Raw genomic sequence first — 19,433 nt, 5'->3', positions numbered from 1 at the left:
TGCACTCTATGATCACCCCAGGGTTGGGGTTTGTTGGATTTTTTTTTTTTTTTTTGAGACGGAGTTTCGCTGTTGTTACCCAGACTGGAGTGCAATGGCATGATCTCGGCTCACCGCAACCTCCGCCTTCTGGGTTCAAGCAATTCTTCTGCCTCAGCCTCCCGAGTAGCTGGGACTACAGGCGCGCGCCACCATGCCCTGTTAATTTCTGTATTTTTAGTACAGACGGGGTTTCACCTTGTTGACCAGGATGGTCTCGATGTCTTGACCTCGTGATCGACCCTCCTCGGCCTCCCAAAGTGCTGGGATTATAGGAGAGAGCCACCGTGCCAGGCTGAAACTCCCTCTCAAAAAAAAAAAAAAAAAAAAAAAAAAAAGATTTGTTTCTGCGCCACCACCGCCCGAGACAAGTTCCGCGATCTTCTCTGACTCTCCTAGCAGCATCCGTCGCGTCTTCCTGTCTTCACAAGCTTCACCTTTTTTTTTCCTCGTTGCTGAGCAACAAGCTTCTTAGCACTATCACGGTCGACTCCGTCCTGCAGCGGGAGCCGCTCGTCCTGGGTGGCCGCCTTGCGCAGCTTGGCTTTTCCTCCCTCGGTTACTTCGGGGCCCTCCCCATGGGGACCACCCCTCCGCCGCCTTTACCCCGGATCCTGGATCCCCAGGGACTGCCCCCGACCCTCTTCCTCCCTCACTTCCTAGGGGGAGTTGGCCCGTGTCTGACCCCCAGCCTCGTGCTCCAGCAGCTCTGCCCAATCGCAGCCTCGCCGTGGCTGGAGGCACCACTCGGGCAGCGCCAAAGAAGCGGCGAAAGAAGAAGGTGCGGGCCAGCAGCTGTCCAGCCGCTTCCACCACTATCGGCAGCACAGGCCAAGTCTGCAGGGCGGCCGGAGCCCGGCCACTGGCCTGAGCAGAGCACAGGAGGTCCCGGGCCCAGCCGCCGTCTTTACCCTGGGTGCTGCAGCCGCAACCCGCACTGAAGGAGCCATCCCCTACCTTGCCCCGCTGAGGCCCGCAGCGCCCGACCAACCGCCGCTCAGGAAAGAGGTTTTAAAATCAAAGATGGGAAAATCGGAGAAAATTGCCCTTCCCCACGGCCAGCTTGTTCATGGTATACACTTGTATGAACAACCAAAGATAAACAGAAAAGCAAAATATAATTTGCCACTAACCAAGATCACCTCTGCAGAAAGAAATGAAAACAGCTGGCTGGGCGTGGTGGCTTACACCTGTAATCCCAGCACTTTGGGAGGCTGAGGCGGGTGAATCACGAGGTCAAGAGATGGAGACCATCCTGGTCAACATGGTGAAACCCTGTCTCTTAAAAATACAAAAAAATTAGCTGGGCATGGTGGCCCGTGCCTGTAATCCCAGCTACTTAGGAGGCTGAGGCAGGAGAATTGCCTGAACCCAGGAGGCGGAGGTTGCGGTGAGCCGAGATCGCACCATTGCACTCCAGCCTGGGTAACAAGAGCGAAACTCTGTCTCAAAAAAAAAAAAAATGAAAACAGCTTTTGGCAGGATTCTGTTTCGTCTGACAGAATTCAGAAACAGGAAAAAAAAGCCTATTAAAAATACACATTTGAAGAAATCAGCATTTCCAACTGAAGTTAGCCAAACGGAAAATTATACTGGGGCAAGGTTTAGTGATCCACCTTCTCCTAGTGTTCTTCCAAAGCCTCCTAGTCACTGGATGGGAAGCGCTGTTGAAAATTCCAACCAAAATAGGGAGCAGCTGATGGCAGTACACTTAACGCTCATGAAAGTTCAATCTTAGATTTCATATTTCAGTATGTGTGTAAAACAAAAGTTTTCCCATATCACTGGACTCTTGAGGAAATTGATAGAAATGGAAATTTGCCTTGTTGCAGCATACAGGTGCAAAAGATGAGTTTGAAAAATCACAAACAGGCCGGGCACGGTGGCTGACGCCTATAATCCCAGCACTTTGGGAGGCTGAGGCGGGTGGATCACGAGGTCAAGAGATCGAGACCATCGTGGTCAACAAGGTGAAACTCCGCTTCTACTAAAAATACAAAAATTGGGCCAGGTGCGGTGGCTAACGCCTATAATCCCAGCACCCTGGGAGGCTGAGACAGGAGAATTGCTTGAACCCAGGAGGCGGAGGTTGTGGTGATCCGGGATCACGCCATAGCACTCCAGCCTGGGTAACAACAGCAAAACTCCATCTCAAAAAAAAAAAAAGAAAAATTAGCTGGGCATGGTGGTGTGCACCTGTAGTCCCAGCTACTTGGGAGGCTGAGGCAGGAGAATTGCCTGAACCCAGAAGGCGGAGGTTGCAGTGAGCCGAGATTGTGCCATTGCACTCCAGTCTGGGTAACAACAGCGAAACTCTTGTCTCAAAAAAAAAGAAAAAAAATCACAGACAGCTTGTATTATATTTTATATTTTGTAAATACTGTATACCATTTATTATGTGTATATTGTTAATATTTGAGAGGTATAGTTTTGTTATAGAAGTATGTATTTTGCCCTACCCACATTGCAGGTGTTTTGTACATATACAATGGAGAAATTTTAAGTGTGTGCTAAGGCACAGGGAAGACTGATTTATTTGCACAAGGTACTGATATTTTTTTCAAGAAACAGCTGTCAGATCTCAAGGTGAAGACCTAAAGGTGAAGTTTACTAATGCATTACTAAAGTTTAAATCTGAGGCACAATCAGTGTAAGCATGGGGTTTGTTGCTCTAAATTGATTTCTAATCTGAAATTACTGGAAAACTCCTATTCCTATTTTTGCCAAACTCATTTTCTGGTTTTTGGTATATATCCATTCCAGCTTAATGCCTCTAATTTTAATGCCAACAAGATCGGTTATAATCAAATTTTAAAATAATAATAATTTGGCCCCCCCTTTTGAAAAAAAAAAAAAAAGGCTGGGTATGGTGACTGTGGCTCATGCCTATAATCCCAGCACTTTGGGAGGCGAAGATGGGTAGATTAACTGAGGTCAGGAGTTCAAGACCAGCTGGCTAACATGATGAAGCCCCGTTTCTACTAAAAATACAATAAATTAGCTAGGTGTGATGGCGCACACCTGTAATCTGAGCTACTCTGGAGTCTAAGGTAGGAGAATTGCTTGAACCTGGGAGGTGGAGGTTGCACTGAGCCAAGATCACACCATTGCACTCTGGCTTGGGCAACAAGAGCAAAACTTTATCTCAAAAAAAATTTTTTTTTCTAAATAGAGGTGAGGGTCTTGCCATGTTGCCCAGCCTCCTTGACTCAAAAATCCTCCCACACTGGCCTCCCAAAGAGCTGAGATTACAGGTGTGAACTGCCACACCCAGCCAATTTCAGTAGACTTTATGGTCATGAAAATGAATTTAAAATTTTTACAACGTGCTTTTGATTCTGATTTTACTGTGCATAAGTATTGTTTGAGTACCTCTAAGAAATTCATATTCTTGGGCCATCAAACTCAGGGATTTTGATTTCGTATATAGTAATTATGATTTCTTAGAATCTGCATGTAAAGGCCAAGTGCCATGGCTCATGCCTGTAATCCCAGCACTTTGGGAGGCCCAGGTGGACAGATCACCTAAGGTCAGTTTGAGACCACCCTGGCCAATATGGCAAACCCCAGTTCTACTAAAAATACAAAAAAATTAGCCAGGCATAGTGGCATGTGTGTCTAATCCCAGCTACTTGGGAGGCTGAGGCAAAAGAATCGTTTGAATTCAAGAGGCTGAGGTTGCAGTGAACAGAGATCTCGCCACTGCACTCCAGCCTGGGCAACAGAGCAGGACTTCGTTTTAAAAAATTAAAAAAAAAAAAAAATGCATAAAAAAAAAAAGTTGCCAGGCAAGGTGGCTCACACCTGCAATCCCAGCACTTTAGGAGGTCAAGGTGGCCGGATGATGAGGTCAGGAGTTTGATACCAGCCCGGTCAACATAGTGAAACCCCATCTCTACTAAAAATACAAAAATCAGCCGGGCATGGTGGCAAGAACCTGTAGTCCCAGCTACCCAGGAGGCAGAGGTCACAGTGAGCCAAAATCTCGCCATTGCACTCCAGCCTGGGCAACAAGTGCAAAACTCTGTCTCAAAAAAAAAAAAAAAAAAACTTGCTGGACGCAGTGGCTCATGCCTGTAGTCCCAGAACTTTGGGAGGCCAAGACGAATGGATCACAACTTCAACAGTTGGAAACCAGCCTGACCAACATGGTGAAACTCGATTTCTACTAAAAATACAAAAATTGGCCAGGCATGATGACGTGTGCCTGTAGTCCCAGCTACTCAGGAGGCTGAGGCAGGAGAATCGCTTGAATCTGGGAGGTGGAGGTTGCAGTGAGCTGAGATCCACCATTGCACTCCAGTCCAGGCTACAGACTCCGTCTCAAAACAAAACAAAACTTCAAGTTATCTAATATAGTTGTTGAAGAAGAAAAAAAACCTTCAAATACCGTTTTGATAAGGGTGGTATACCTGAGCCAGGCACAGTGGCTTACATCTGTTATCTCAAAACTTTGGGAGGCCAAGGCAGGTTGATTGAAGCCAGGAGTTTGAGATCAGCTTAGCCAACATGGCAAGACCTGTCTCTACAAAAAATGTAAAACTTAGCAGGGCATGATGGTATATACACAGTTCCGGCTATTTGAGAGGCTGAGGTTGGAGAATTGCTTAAACCGTGTTTGCACCACTGCACTCTAGCCTGGGTGACAGAGAGAGCTCCCCAACCATCTCAAAAAAAAAAGTAGGGAGAGGATGGTATAAGAGGGTAAACTAGAGAAACATATAGGAGAGGCGAATGTGAGCCTTTAAAAGCTTTGAGAAGTAACAAATTTGCATTTTAGATTGCTGTCCCTGTACTAGAGGAATAAATTGGAAGGTTGCAAGACCAGAGATTAGTCTATTGTAATGATTATGCCTATTTATAAAGGCCTAGATTAGGATGCATTGGGAAACAGTGTATTGCAAATGACAAAAAAGGCGATGATCGAAGTATGATTTCACAGCCGGACCGGTGGCTCATGTCTGTAATCCTATAACTTTGGGAGGTCTAGGCGGATGGATCACTTGACGTCAGGAGTTTGAGACCAGCTTGGCAAATAATGTAAAACCCCCCGTCTCTACTAAAAATACAAAAAAATTAGCTGGATATGGTGATGGGCGCCTGTAATCCCAGCTGCTCAGGGGACTGAGGCAGGAGAATCATTTGAACCTGGGAAGCAGAGGTTGTAAGCAGAAATCGAGCAACTGCACTCCAGCCTGGGCATCAGAGCAAGACTCCATCTCGAAAAAAAAAAAAAGAGTATGATTTCATGAATCATATCCAAAGATAATTTTTTTCTTTTCCTTTTTTTTTTTTTTTTTTTTTTTGGAGACAGAGTTTTGCTCTGTCTCCAAGGCTGTGGTGCAGTGGTGCCATCTCTGCTCACCGCAATCTGTGCCTCCCAGGTTCAAAGGATTCTCCTGCCTCAGCCTCCTGAGTAGCTGGTATTACTTGCAGGTGTGCACCACCACCACCTCACCCCCAGCTAATTTTTTTCGTATTCTTAGTAGAAACGGGGTTTCACCATGTTGGCCAAGATGTGACCTCAAATGATGCATCCACCTGCCTCAGCCCCCCAAAGTGCTGGATTTACAGGCATGAGCCACCAAGCCCAGCAGGAAGAGAATTTTTTTCTTAGGTTTACAGTGTTTTTAAGGAGGGAAAATATTGTGAAAAAACCTGACAGGAAATGTACTCAATAGTCAATTGATGTTGAAGCATTAACTATATTTAAAAGGTACATTAGTCCCACAGTGAGTGAGTTCCAAAATTATTCATTTTCATTCCTTTTTTTTGAGTTCCAAAATTACTAAAGTTCAGTTGCTCTATTAGGATGGAAGCAGGAGTCTTGTAAAGTCGAGTCTAATCATCGTTTGAGTTACACCTTAATATGATTGGTCCTAGGGAGAAATTAGCTTGACCACCCCAGTGGAGATTCCAGATGACAAGTGAGGCCCCTTAGTGCAAAGAGCAATGCCCATGTCACAGGCCAGACTTGAAAGATTAGCTTTGGACTAGGCACAGGGGCTCACACCTATAATTTCAGCACTTTCGGAGGCAGAGATGGGAGGATCACCTGAGGTCAGGAGTTTGAGACCAGCCTGGCCAACATGGCGAAACCCCATTTCTTTTTTTTTTTTTTTTTTTTTTAAATAGAGATGGTGTTTTTCCATGTTGGTCAGGCTGCTCTCAAACTCCCAACTTCAGGTGATCTGCCTGCCTCAACCTCCCAAAGTGCTGGGATTACAGGCATGAGCCACTGTGCCCGGCCAAAACCCCATTTCTACTAAAAATACAAAAATTAGCTGAGTGTGGCGTGCACCTGTGTAATCCCAGCTTCTCAGGAGGCTGAGGTAGGAGAACTGCTTGAACCTGGAAGGCGGAGGTTACAGTGAGCCACTGCACTCCAGCCTGGGAAGACAGAGCGAGACTCCATATCGATCAAAAAAAAAAAAAGGCCAGGTGCAATGGTTTACACCTGTAATCCCAGTACTTTGGGAGGTTGAGACGGGCAGATCTTGAGGTCAGGAGTTTGAGACCTGCCTGGCCAACATGGTGAAACCCTATCTCTACTAAAAATACAAAAATTAGCCAGGCGTAGTGGCAGGCGCCTGTAAAATCCCAGCTACTTGGGAGGCTGGGGCAGGAGAATCTCTTGAACCCAGGAGGCGGAGGTTGCAGTGAGCCAAGACGTGCCATGGCACTCCAGCCTAGGAGACAGAGTGAGACTCTGTCTCAAAAAAAAAAAAAAAAAAAAAAGCTGGGCCCAATGGCTCAGGCCTGTAATCCCAGCACTTTGGGAGGCAGAGGCAGGCGGATCATGAGGTCAGGAGTTCAAGACTAGCCTGGCCAACATGGTAAAACTACGTATCTACTAAAAACACAAAAATTAGCCAGGCCTGGTGGCATGCGCCTGTAATCCCCAGCTACTCAGGAGGCTGAGGCACAAGAATCTGTTGAACCTGGGAGGCGGAGGTTACAGTGAGCCAAGATCACACCACTGCACTCCAGCCTGGCTGACAGAGAGAGACTCTGTCTCAAAAAGAAAGAAAGAAAGATTAGCTTAGAGGCTAACAGAGTATCTTCCTATTGCAGCCTGAGCTCTCAGGGGCTGCAAGAGTGCTGAGAGCAGAGTGCAGCATGTTAGAGTACACACTCATTAAATGAACAAAAACAAAAGAACAAAAAACAAACAAGAGGCTTTCTCTGTGCATAGGCTGGAGTCCAGAGGAAGACTGGAGTCCAGAGCTCACTGCAGCCTCCAAATCCTGGGCTCAAGGGATCACCCTGCCCCTGCCTTCAGAGTAGCTAGAACTACAGGTGTACACAACCGCACTTGGCTATATTTTTCTTTTGTATTTTTTGTAGAGCTGAGGCCTCACAATGCTGCCCAAGCTGGTCTCAAGCAATCCGCCTATCTGGGCCTCCCAAAGTGTTGGGATCACAGGCGTGAGCTTCCTCGCCCCTCCTATAGCATGCACTCTTGATCTTCTGAAAAGTAGTCAACAAAATGTAATTCTGCTACTGCCTAAGCTCTCAAAGTATCCGTAAGTCTTGAGCTTACATGTATTTTTGAAGTTTAGTAGTTGAGGTCAAAATGTCCGCCTTTGGGATTGGGTCTGATCAAGTTTGATGTTAACATTCTTGAGAGAAGCAAGTTCACTCCAAGTTCTCACATATGGGGTCTGATAAGATATCAGACATAAAGAGGGGAGTTCACTCCACATCAAACTACGTATTATTTCAAACCTATATAACATAGTGCAACAGAGAAAAATATCTGGGGCTTTGGAGTCAAGCAATTAAGGGCTTGAATCCAGATTTTACCGCATATAATCACAACCAGTATCACCTTGGGCATGCTGGGTAAGCTCCTGCAGCTCACTGCAACCTCCACCTCCCAGGTTGAAGTGATTCTCCTGCCTCAGCCTCCTGAGTAGCTGGGACTACAGGCTCGAGCTACCATGCCCAGCTGATTTTTGTATTTTTAGCAGAGACAGGGTTTTTACCATGTTGGCCAGGCTGGTCTCAAACTCCCGACTTCGGGTGATCCGCCTGTCTCAACTTCCCAGAGTGTTGGGATTACAGGAATGAGCCACGGAGCCTGGCCGGAGCTTTAGCTTTCTTTCTTTTTTTTTTTTTCTTTTTTTGATTATTGTTTTTTTACTTTTTTTTTTTTTTTTTTGATTAAGCTTTAGCTTTCTTACCACAGTAATGGTAGTTAACTTCAGATTATAGCTTACGGTTCAAGTGAAGTACAGATTATATTTTCCCATGTAATTGAGTGCTGTGTAAATCTAAAGTACTCTTAAAGGTATTTACTTCCAAATTGGAACTTTTTTTAACTATTCTTTTTGTTTTCTTTTGGAGACAGGGTCTCACTGTTTTCTAGCCTGGAGTGCAATGGTGCAATCACGGCTCACTGCAACCTCCACCTCCCAGGTTCAAGCGAGTCTCCTGCCTCAGCCTCCTGAGTAGCTGGGATTATAGGTACCCACCACGCCTGACTAACTTTTTGTATTTTTAGTAGAGATAGGGTTTCACTATGTTGGCCAGACTGGTCTCAAACTTCTGACCTCAGGTGATCCACCCACCTTGGCCTCCCAAAGTGCTAGAAATACAAGCATGAGACACCATGCCTGGCCTGCAAATAAATTTCATAGCTGCTCAATGGACCAGGGAGAACTACTTTTGTGGCCAGGAATAACTGTCCCTGTCTCTCTGGTAAGAGCACACCTACACCCTGTGTCCAGGTACATCTATCTGTTCTGCAGATCCCAGGCCCTAAACAAATCTCAAATTGTCATCCTTGGTTCTTGTCCTTAGCTGTTGTGACTCGGAGAACATATAAACACTGCTACCCTTTCTACCCCACATGCACCTTATCCTAATGGATGCATGTATCCCATCTTTTCACCTGTTTTGTTACATGTGTTTGATTTCATACAATTGTAGCATCTCGATTTGATCTGTGAGCTTTTTTGTTTTTTAACAGCGTGCTTGGGAGTATCATCGGAGGTAGTGCTACCATTGCATTGAAGCAATTTCCCAGGTGCTTAACCTTTTAAAATTCTCAGGGACATTTTCTTTGGGTACCTGAGTTTACACCAACTACCCAGAAGGCAGGAACAGCTTAAGGAGAGACTCACCACCAGCAGCTTCTTTTCAATCAGGTTTCCCTTCAACCTCACACCCAGGAACCCTTTCAAATTCCTACATTACGGTAGCCTTAGTCGAACTAACTTCCTGTGCCAGAAGCTTTTGTCTGTCCCACTTGTCTTCTTTCTTAAACAAATTCCCTTCATCTCCTCCCTGAGTCAAAGCCCATGGGGGCCCCAGGAGGCATGCAGTATTTACCAAGGGCCTCCCCGTTTTCCTGCCTGTCTGGCAGTTGTTTGCCTTTACTTTCAGGTTTGTAGTCACAGCCTGTTTTTTTTACCTGTAGACACACCAGGTTTTCTGAATGGCAGGATTATTTAGAGTAGAATTAACCTTGTCCTTCACCCAAGAACTGGGTGCTTGAAATTCACTAATCAAGGTCTGTATTCCTCCCACTTCTGAGCTTTGAATTTATATTATGGAATTCAAAAAACCCAAGCAAATTTAATCAATGCTTCTGTCAGGTACAAACTGAAACGGAAATGAAGCTGAAATATCAAGAAAATGAATTTTAAAAACTAAAATATGGTAAAGTAGCTAAAATATAATATTGGAAATAACACACACCTCTTTTTGGGAAAAGAACGAAGAAAGCAAAATTTCCTAAGGGAAAGGAAGAGATGTGAAAAGGAGAGCCTGGCACATCAATTTATACTATTGTTTTTGCATAATCTCCTCTTACTATACTGATTTTTATTTTATTCTGAAACAATGTCTCGCTCTGTTGCCCAGGCGGGAGTGGGGTGACATCTCAATTTACTGCAACCTTCTCCTCCTGGATTCAAGCAATTCTCCTGCCTCAGTCTCCGAGTAGCTGGGATCACAGGCATGGGACACCATGCCCAACTGATTTTTGTATTAACATTTTTTTTCTTTAAAGGTTTTAGCCACAATACCAGCTAGACAGGAGCAGTGGCCAGAAAACGTATTAATATATATATATTTTTTTTGAGATGGAGTTTCACTTACTTGGCATATTCTCCAGAAAGAAAAAAAAAGATGTAGTTTCGCTCTTTTTGCCAAGGTTGGAGTGCGATGGCATAATCTCGGCTCACCGCAACCTCCACCTCCCAGGTTCAAGTGATTCCCCTGCCTCAGCCTCCTGAGAAGCTGGGATTACACAGGCGTGCACCACCACCACCAGCTATTTTTTTTTTCTATTTTTAGTAGAAACGGGGTTTCTCCATGCTGGTCAGCCTGGTCTGGAACTCCCAACCTCAGGTGATCCACCCACCTCAGCCTCCCAAAGTGCTGGGATTACAGGCATTAGCCATCGTGCCCAGATGTTTAATTTTTTTAAACAGTCTCACTAGGTTGCCCAGGCTGGAATGCAGTGGTGCGATTTCAGCTCACTGCAGCCTCCACCTACTGGGTTCAAGCGATTCTCCTGCCTCAGCCTCCAGGGTACAAGGGATTCTCCTACCTCCTGCCCCTTGGTCTTCACCTTAAATTTAATATTCTATACCCTATTGGGTATAGAAAGCAAATCATATTTGCATTAATGGTTAATTTCCAAAAGCAAATTAAACAAATGAAAAAGCAAATTAAACAGTGCAGGGTCCCGAACCAGTAATTTTCTTGAAACATTAGTGACAGCCAGGTGTAGTGGCTCACGCCTGTAAATCCCAGCATTTTGGGAGGGCGAGGCAGGGAGATTACTTTAGGTCAGTTCCAGACCAGCCTGACCAACATGGTTAAACCCCATCTCTACTAAATACAAAAAAATTAGCCAGGCATGGTGGTGGTACATGCCTGTAATCCCAGCTACTTGAAAGGCTGAGGCAAGAGAATTGTTTTTTTTTTTGGAGATAGAGTTTCGCTCTTGTTACCCAGGCTGGAATGCAATGGCTCCATCTCGGCTCACCGCAACCTCCGCCTCCTGGGTTCAGGCAATTCTTCTGCCTCAGCCTCCTGAGTAGCTGGGATTACAGGCACGCGCCACCATGCCCAACTAATTTTTTTTATTTTTAGTAGAGACGGGGTTTCACCATGTTGACCAGGATGATCTTGATCTCTTGACCTCGTGATCCACCCGCCTCGGCCTCCCAAAGTGCTGGGATTACAGGCCTGAACCACCACGCCTGGCCTGCAAGAGAACTGTTTGAACCCAGAAGGTGCAGGTTGCAGTGAGCAGAGATTTTGTCATTGCGCTTTAGCCTGGGTGACAAGAAAGACATTCCATCTCCAAAAAAAAAAAAAAAAAAGGTTATTGACACACCATCTTTAAAAAAAAAATCCTGACTGGACACTGACTCATGCATATTATCCCAGCAAGGGGAAAAAGCAAAAGTCATCTCTCAAAAAAAAGCAAAAAAAAGTCCGGGTGCAGTGGCTCATGCCTGTAATCCCAGCACTTTGAGAGGCCAAGGTAGGTGGGTCAGGAGTTCCAGACCAGCCTGGCCAACATGGCAAATCCCAGTCTCTACTACAAATACAAAAGTTAACTGGGCATGGCGGTGCACCCCTGTAATCCGAGCTACTAGAGAGGTTGAGGCAGGAAAAGAATCACTTGAACTGGGGAGGTGGAGGTTAGAGTGAGCCCAGATTGCCCCAATGCACTCCATGCTGTGGGACAGAGTGAGACTCTGGCTCAAAATAAAACAAAAAAAAAGAGTTGTACCAGTGCACTCCAGCCTGGACAATAGAGTGGACTAAAATCAAACAAAATAATATATACATACACACTTGCAACTATCCCTAACTTCTTTTGGCCAGCATCTATACAATTAGATTGAATAGGCTTAGAGAGTGACACTGGACATTTGGGAAAATAACGAACAAGAAGCCTGGAAAAAACCCCTTTGGTCATCCCCTGCATCATGCTGCTTCAGAGTGAAGGGAAGTGTTCCCAGATCAGATGCATTTAGGGCAGGGACAAGATGTGAAAAGAACGGTTAAGGATTATAATTCATAGATGCCTGCATAGCTGTTCTTAAAGTGAGAACATAGATCTATTTCAACTTATATATTGGCCTCTGATGAAAACTTTAAATGTTAACATTATATAGTGAAATAACCCATTACATTTGTAGACTAGCTACAAGACACTGAAGTGCCCTAGAAAAAAAAACTGGCAGATTTATTTGTTTTTAGGAGAGTTTGCTGTTGTTGCCCCGGCTGGAGTGCAATGGCATGATCTTGGCTCACTGCAACCTCAGCCAACCGGGTTCAAGCGATTCTCCCATCTCAGCCTCACAAGTAGCTGGGACTACAGGCCTGGACCCCCCACACTTAGCTGCTGCTAAGATAGCAGTCTTCTCAGCTAACTTTTTCCTTCACCCCAACCAAAAATGTAACAAACACTTACGTTTACGCTGTATTTTTACTCATTGAAACACTAGGTGCAATCTGGGTAAAGTCAACCAAAGGAAAAATTGTTATTTCATTCATTTATACTTAAACCAGCCGAAGTAGTACTAATGTCATTATGATTCAGCAAATATAAAACCTCTTTCTATAAATATTAGCATACCAACAATTCAGGGGATATAGTAAACCAGAACCAAGAGTGAGGAAATCATTAAGTATGTTACAGCTTAACCCCTTACCTCAGAGTTTTTCATTTTTTTTTTTTTTTTTTTGAGACAGGGTTACACCAAGTTGGCCAGGCTGACCTCAAGTGATCAGCCTGCCTCGACCTCCCAAAGTACTGGGATTACAGTTGTGAGCCACTGTGCCCGGCCATACCTGTTTTAAAAAAATAAGTAAACCCTCCCAATCCCAAAAAATAGGAACATACCTTCATCACACCAATTTATACTTTATTTCTTATTCTTGAGGTTAAGATTCTAAACCCTAAAGATATCCAAACTAGTATTAGATCTACTTATCTCTAGCCAGAGACAGCTTCTATCACGGTGTCCTTAGTAGCCAAGGTTATTAAAATATCTTTTCTCCAGGAAGATCCAACAGGAAAAAACAAAGAAACCTCTCTGATTAGGCTCCAACCATACCCCACCCTCCTTTCAGATTGACTGGGTAGGCATAATGTAAACAGAACACGTTGTTTCCAAACAAGAAAAATCCTACGAGGAAGGGGAGGAGGTGAGAGAAAGGATTCAGCCAGTGCTCAGAGTGAAACTGAGTAGTGTCAGTTTCATTCATCTTCACACATCTTCAGGTGGCATGTTCGTAGAGTAGTTTAGGAATAAATCCATGGTTTGTGAAGTATTCAAATACCTAGTGGTCTGCTGTATTACATTATGGTTTTCCCCAGCAGTTTCCAAGGCAGCCTCCAAGTCACTGGCAGGAGAATTTGGCTGAAACTGCATACAGGACTGCAGAGGTTCCTCTCCACAGTTATAGAAGGGACTGCTCCAGGCCTGAGTGTTCCAGGACTGGGTGCACCAGGTCTGAGTGTTCCAGGAGTGGTTGCTCCAGGACTGGATGTTCCGGGTCTGGTTGCTCCAGGTTGAATTGCTCCAGGTCTGGTTGTTCCATACCGGAAGGTTCCCAGCTGTGTTCACCAGGCATCCCTGGTGGTAGGAAGAGTAGAGGCTGGGGTAGGTGGGTGCTGAGGCCTTCTGAAAGAGAAGGAAGGATTAACAGAAAGGGTGCAAGGCCAACCACAGCTGTCTGTGACTGGAGCTGTGTGTTTCAGGGACGGACAAGACTGAAAGATCACTGAAAGGAAAGAGCAGAATCAAGTTTCCTGTTACCTGAGTCACATCACTGGTGTTCCTTGGCCAGTTGTTTTTCTGCCACCTCTTAGATTTCATTCTCTGGTTTTGGAACCAGGTCTTCACCTGCAGGAAAAAAAAAGACAGAAATTGTAAAATATTAGTAATATAGAAGTACTTTGAATAAAAGAGTACTGCTAACTTTTATTCCTGCCGGCGCCATGTCTCAAGCCTATAATCTCAACATTTTGGAAGGCCAAGGTGGGCAGATTGCTTGAGCCCAAGAGTTCAGGCCAGTCTGGCCAACACAAGGGAACACATCTCTACAAAAACACAAAAAATTAGCTGGGTGTAATGCTGCATGTCTGCAATCCAAGCTTCTCAGGAGGTTGAGGTGGGAGGATCATTTGCACCCAGGAAGTAAATGTTGCAGTGAGCAGAGATTGCACCACGGGACTCTAGCCTGGACGACAGAGCAAGACTGTCTCAAAAAAAGTAAAAACGAACATCTGGAAAGAAAATAAAGGCTAGGGCCAGGCATGGTGGTTCATGGCTGTAATCCTAGTTTTTTGGGAGGCTGAGGCGGGTGGATCACTTGAACTCAGGAGTTGAAAACCATCCTGGCCAACATGGTGATACCCAGTCTCTACTAAAAATACAAAAAAATTCACGAGGTGTAGTTGTGGGCAGCTGTAATCCCAGGTACTTGGGACTCTGAGGCAGGAGAATCCCTTGAACCTGGAGGTGGAGGTTTCATTCATTTGTACTTAAACCAGCCAAAGTAGAATTGATGTCATTACAACTTCTCATTATGCCAAATTGTAACACCACTGCACTACAACTTGGGCAACAGAGTGACACTCATGAGAAGGAAATAAAGCCTCGAAGAGGATAAGCCAATTAATGAAAGAAAATGGCCAATAAGTAATCAACAGTGATTGGCCTTATTAGCAAGCAAATGCACACAGATAAAAACAAAACAAGCTGGAGGTTGCTGGCAGAAAGAAAAAAAAATTATTTTAATGAGAACTAGTGTGAGTACAGATTACATACTTCTTTTTGATTAAGAAAACACTGGGCCGGGCACAGTGGCTCACACCTGTAATCCCAGCCCTATGGGAGGCTGAGGCAGGTGGATCGCCTGAGGTCAGGAGTTCGAAGACCACCCTGGCCAACATAGTGAATTCCCATCTCTACTAAAACTACAGAAAATTAGCTAGGTGTGGTGTCATGTGCCTGTAATCCCAGCTACTTGGGAGGCTGAGGCAGAATTGCTTGAACCGGGGAAGCAGAGGTTGCAGTGAGCAGAGATTGTGCCATTACACTCCAGCCTGGGCAACAAGAGCAAGATTCCATCTCAAAAAAAAAAAAAAAACAATAGAAAATGTTGGTAAGATTTTCACAATATTCGTCTATGCAAGAAAAGACTGGTTAAATTATGTCACATTCACATAATATTTAATGAAATAAGGAGGTGGTGAAAGTTACAAAAGCATTGCATCTTCATACTTAATTGCAAGAGCAGATGTGCTGACACACAGCACACACATCTATGTGCATCCACAGAGATCTTAGCCATGCAAATTAGCCTAATTTTTGCTAACCTTATTGCAATGACAAAACAATCCTACCTGTTTGTAGCTAAGATTCAGGATGTTGGAAAGTTCTTGCATCTGCTGAAGACTGAGATATTTCTGTCTCTGAAATCTATCATTGAGTACACACAGCTGGGTGGAAGAGAACACAGTTCTGGTCTTCTGTTTCTTGACCGGGACCTTGTCTTCCTTCACTGCAGGGCTACTCTCTGCAGCAGTGGGTCGTTTCCCTTTGGGACTGGTGGAAGAATCAGGGCTGTCCTGAGTAAGCAGATCCATGGAGGAAGGAAGAGGGGAGACTGTTGGGAACAAATAAAAGGACGCTTTTCTCTGAAACTTTTTTCAAATTATTAAAATACACTGCTAATAAATGTTTTCAAAGTACTTTGATAATCCCCACAACCCAAGTTCTAAGTAGTAAGGAGCACCTTCTTAACCAACCCTGGATACTTTGTACAGTATTAATCCAAGAAGTCTCAGTATCTCCATTTTGCATATAATGGACGGAGTTGGGAGAGAGATCTGTAATGGCAGGCACAACAATACCATTGCTGAGCGGCGCTACCACTTGTTTTTTTTATTGAATTGCAGTTTTCCTCTTGTTGACCAGGCTGGAGTCCACAGCAACTTCTGCCTCCTGGGTTCAAGTGATTCTCCTGCATCAGCCTCCTGAATAGCTGGGATTCAGGCAGTTCTTAGTAGAGACAGGGTTTCTCCATGTTGGTCAGGCTGGTCTCAAACTCCTGACCTCATGTGATACACGCGCCTCCACCTCCCAAAGTACTGGAATTACAGGCTTGAGCCACCCTGCCCTGCTGGTGCTACCACTTTTTACTTTCAACTTATGCTAAAAAGCCCCCACATTGGCTGTTAACAAGTCACAATAGAGATCCACCAATTTCCACCTACTGCATCTCACCCTAAATCATTTTGTTCAATGATCTTCATCACCATCTACGTGACTGTTTAAATGACATGACTGGTGTGGTGGCTCACGCCTGCAATCCCAGAACCTTGGGAGGTCAAGGCAGGCAGATCACTTGAGGTCAGGAGTTCAAGAGCAGCATGACCAACATGGCAAAACCTTATCTCTACTAAAAATTACAAAAATTAGCTAGGAGTGGTGGCACAAGCCTGTAATCCCAGCTTCTGGGCAGGTTGAAGCAAGAGAATCGCTTGAACCTGGGAGGCGGTGATTGCAGTGGGCAGAGATTGCACCACCACACTCCAGCCTGGACGACAGAGTGAGATGGTGTCTCAAAAATTAAAAATAAAGAGGGGTGGGTGGGGCAAAAAAATAAAAATTAAACAACTAAAAAAAAAAAAAAACCAGCAACTGACTGCCCAGCTCACAAGGCTGGGACCAGCGGCAGATGAATTTGGATAGGCTTGTTTCAATCCCTTTAACTAAGCTATCTGACCTCATCTCCAGCATTATTTATTAAAATGAGGTAACCGATTATAATTATCGACCTGGGGCCTGGCATATACTGATTTTATAACTAGAAGTTAATTTCCTATAGTACTTAGACTTAGTCGTCACTTAAATACTTAATTGTTCTGCGGTGATCCTAGGATTCAACTCTCAATGCATCCCTGCACTCATAAAGCAAATGGGCAGGCTCTACAACAGGAAAACGTTAATCTCCTGCCTCTTACAAGTAGATCTGAAAAGCAGAGGAAGTCTTCAACCGATTATTAGAATTGGTGAAAGTCCTAAATATTAACTAGCTATGCAAACTGTCACTTGATATGTGCTAAAAGAAAACATGCCCACTTGCTCATTCCCAAACCCAGCCCTGTATTTTTAACACTTTAAATTATAAAGACGACCAGGTGCAGTGGCTCAAGCCTGTAATCCCAACACCTTGGGAGGCCGAGGCAGGCGGATCACCTGAGGTCAGGAGTTTGAGACCAGCCTGGCCAAGATGGCGAAACCCTGTTTCTACTAAAAAATACAAAAACTTAGCCAGGCATGGTGGTGCATGCCTGGAATCCCAGCTACACAGGAGGCTGAGGCAGGAGAATCACTTGAACCCGGGAGGCGGAGATTGCAGTGAGCCAAGATTGAGCCATTGCGCTCCAGCCTGGGCAACAAGAGCAAAACTCTCAAAAAAAAAAAAAAAAAAAGAGAGCAAAAAACAAGGTGACATTCAAATCTAAGGCGCAAATACAGCAATCGTGTTTGTTTATTCCTCTCCCACAACCTACTCTTTACAAGTGAATTCATAATGTAAATGCAGTTTAAACTGGTTTTTTTTTTTTTTTAGCACTCCCCCCGCCATTTTTAAGCTATTTTATAGCATCAATGTTACCAAAGGCATTCTTGGTGAAGTTGGTTCACTTTTAAATTTTTTAAAACCTCTGAAAAATTGATTTTCAAGAAAGTGGTAGCGGTTTTATGAGTATTCCTCACCCATTGCTGCTACAGTCAGAAGCACGAGAACTGGCACAGGTTTTGAAGTCAAACTGGACTTCTAGCTAAGTCCTATTTTCAGTGTCAGTAGATTAAAGTTTCTGGAATGAATCTTTACCAGAAAGTTGGGTCAACACTTCCCAGGGACTTAGGAGAAGTAAACATGGGAAGTGCTCCCAAACTCAGAGCTGTCCAGTAACTTCCACAAACCCAGAGAATAGAGGAGAGCCAGCCATTACTGACACAGAAAGAATGTAATTAGGGGAGGCCGAGGCGGGTGGATCAAGAGGTCAAGAGATCGAGACCATCCTGGTCAACAAGGTGAAACCCCGTCTCTACTAAAAATACAAAAAATTAGCTGGGCATGGTGCGCGCGCCTGTAATCCCAGCTACTCAGGAGGCTGAGGCAGGAGAATTGCCTGAACCCAGGAGGCGGAGGTTGTGGTGAGCCGAGATAGAGCCATTGCACTCCAGCCTGGGTAGCAAGAGCCAAACTCCAAACTCAGTATAAAAAAAAAATGTAATTACATATTAATTACATAAATCTCATCATGATTTCCCTTGCCATTTTTGGCAAAACAAAAATATGATGCTCATCCCGAGCTGTGATGTAAGTTCTTCTGGTTAATTAGCAATAACATCTGCCATAACTGTGTGCCCAGTGCTATGTGAAGATGTACGCATCACCCTCATTTAACTATGGCGATACATTTCTATTTCCACTGTGCCTAAGCCCATAGGCTCTCATATTTACAGTACACTGCTCAGCTGCCTAATTCTGTCCTTCAACTCAGTGCACACTCCTGAGACCTGAGCCATAGTTCAAAGGGCAGGTGCCACCAAGTTACAATCGAAAGGGGGGGTTTTCCAGAGGACTGGTTGATAATATCACTTGCTTATTAGTGATGGGGTATCATTGCTCAAGAGGGAAATGATCTCTTAATCCTCTCCTTCCCTTTTTCCTTAAGGAACTTGGCCTTTTCAAGGATAAATTTGTTTCCACCAGGCGCACCCTGTAATCCTAGAATTTAGCACTTTGGGAGGCTGAGGTGCATGATCACCCGAGGTCAGGAGTTCAAGATCAGCCTGGCCAACATGGCAAAATCCCGTCTCTATTGAAGAAAAAAAAAAAAAAAGGATTAATTTGCTTCTTACCAGTCTCTGTGTGAGGCATCTCAGCAGAACACATTTGCAAGGATGGATAATTTTCTTCAGGCTCACAAATCACAGGCGTAGGTGAAGATTCTCCACAGTCGGATGCTTCGGAGCAAGGCAGGCTTTGTGAACAAACTGGATCCATACTCATGTTATTATTGGGGAAGAGGAGGAAAAAAATTAAGACCTGGACTGGAAAAAAGGCTAAGGCAGCCTTAAGACTTTTTCCTGGAAGGTTTTAGAGAAATATGATCTCCAGAAGAAAGTATCAGAAAGTTGGAATGAAGTGAGTCGCCTCCGCAGTAACTGGAGGCAACCAGCTGAGACCAGCAAAACGTTAACATCCTGGAGGCTCTAGATTTATAATGAAGGCTCTATCACCTTAGACCCACCCCTCCTGGTGGGCACACCCCCCTCCGACCCACCCTTGTGAATTCTCAGTTAATCCTGTCTGCCAGTCTCACCAAGGCC

The 19,433-nt window shown here is 44.6% G+C and overlaps 2 protein-coding genes across 4 annotated transcripts; one reads left to right on the top strand and one right to left on the bottom strand.

The window, feature by feature from the left end:
• Positions 1–338: 338 nt before the first annotated feature.
• Positions 339–4,866, top strand: LOC100414062 (proline-rich nuclear receptor coactivator 1; the record flags this gene model as incomplete). The annotated part of the gene is given in 3 exon segments (XM_078338004.1): positions 339–720; positions 723–827; positions 830–4,866. Coding segments are annotated over 3 exon segments (915 nt in total), but the record flags the coding sequence as incomplete, so codon positions are not given.
• Positions 4,867–12,917: 8,051 nt separating this feature from the next.
• On the bottom strand, positions 12,918–19,433 carry NANOG (Nanog homeobox). 3 transcript variants are annotated; one of them, XM_002752302.6, is made up of 4 exons: positions 18,963–19,433; positions 15,428–15,690; positions 13,836–13,922; positions 12,918–13,700 (listed from the first exon to the last, which is right to left on the bottom strand). In XM_002752302.6, exons 1-4 carry the CDS (start codon positions 19,111–19,113, stop codon positions 13,284–13,286), a joined length of 918 nt encoding a protein of 305 aa, XP_002752348.1. In that variant the 5' UTR covers positions 19,114–19,433; the 3' UTR covers positions 12,918–13,283. The 3 variants fall into 3 exon arrangements, with proteins under 3 accessions (XP_002752348.1, XP_009001784.1, XP_017831421.1); XM_009003536.5 differs by having other exon boundaries at positions 12,918–13,697; XM_017975932.4 differs by having other exon boundaries at positions 12,918–13,652.

The sequence above is a fragment of the Callithrix jacchus genome, chromosome 9, assembly GCF_049354715.1.
Source record: "Callithrix jacchus isolate 240 chromosome 9, calJac240_pri, whole genome shotgun sequence".
Taxonomy (NCBI): domain Eukaryota; kingdom Metazoa; phylum Chordata; class Mammalia; order Primates; family Cebidae; genus Callithrix; species Callithrix jacchus.
Note: the sequence above shows the minus strand (reverse complement) of the source record. Positions and strands in the feature narration are given on the sequence as shown.

Coding starts and splice junctions, on each gene's coding strand:
- NANOG (XM_002752302.6), bottom strand. CDS start 19,113: ATGAGTATGGATCCAGTTTGTTCACAAAGCCTGCCTTGCTCCGAAGCA. Junction 13,923..15,427: donor TGAATCTTAGCTACAAACAG/GTAGGATTGTTT, acceptor TTTTTCCTGCAG/GTGAAGACCTGGTTCCAAAA. Junction 13,701..13,835: donor ACACCAGTGATGTGACTCAG/GTAACAGGAAAC, acceptor CTTCTCTTTCAG/AAGGCCTCAGCACCCACCTA.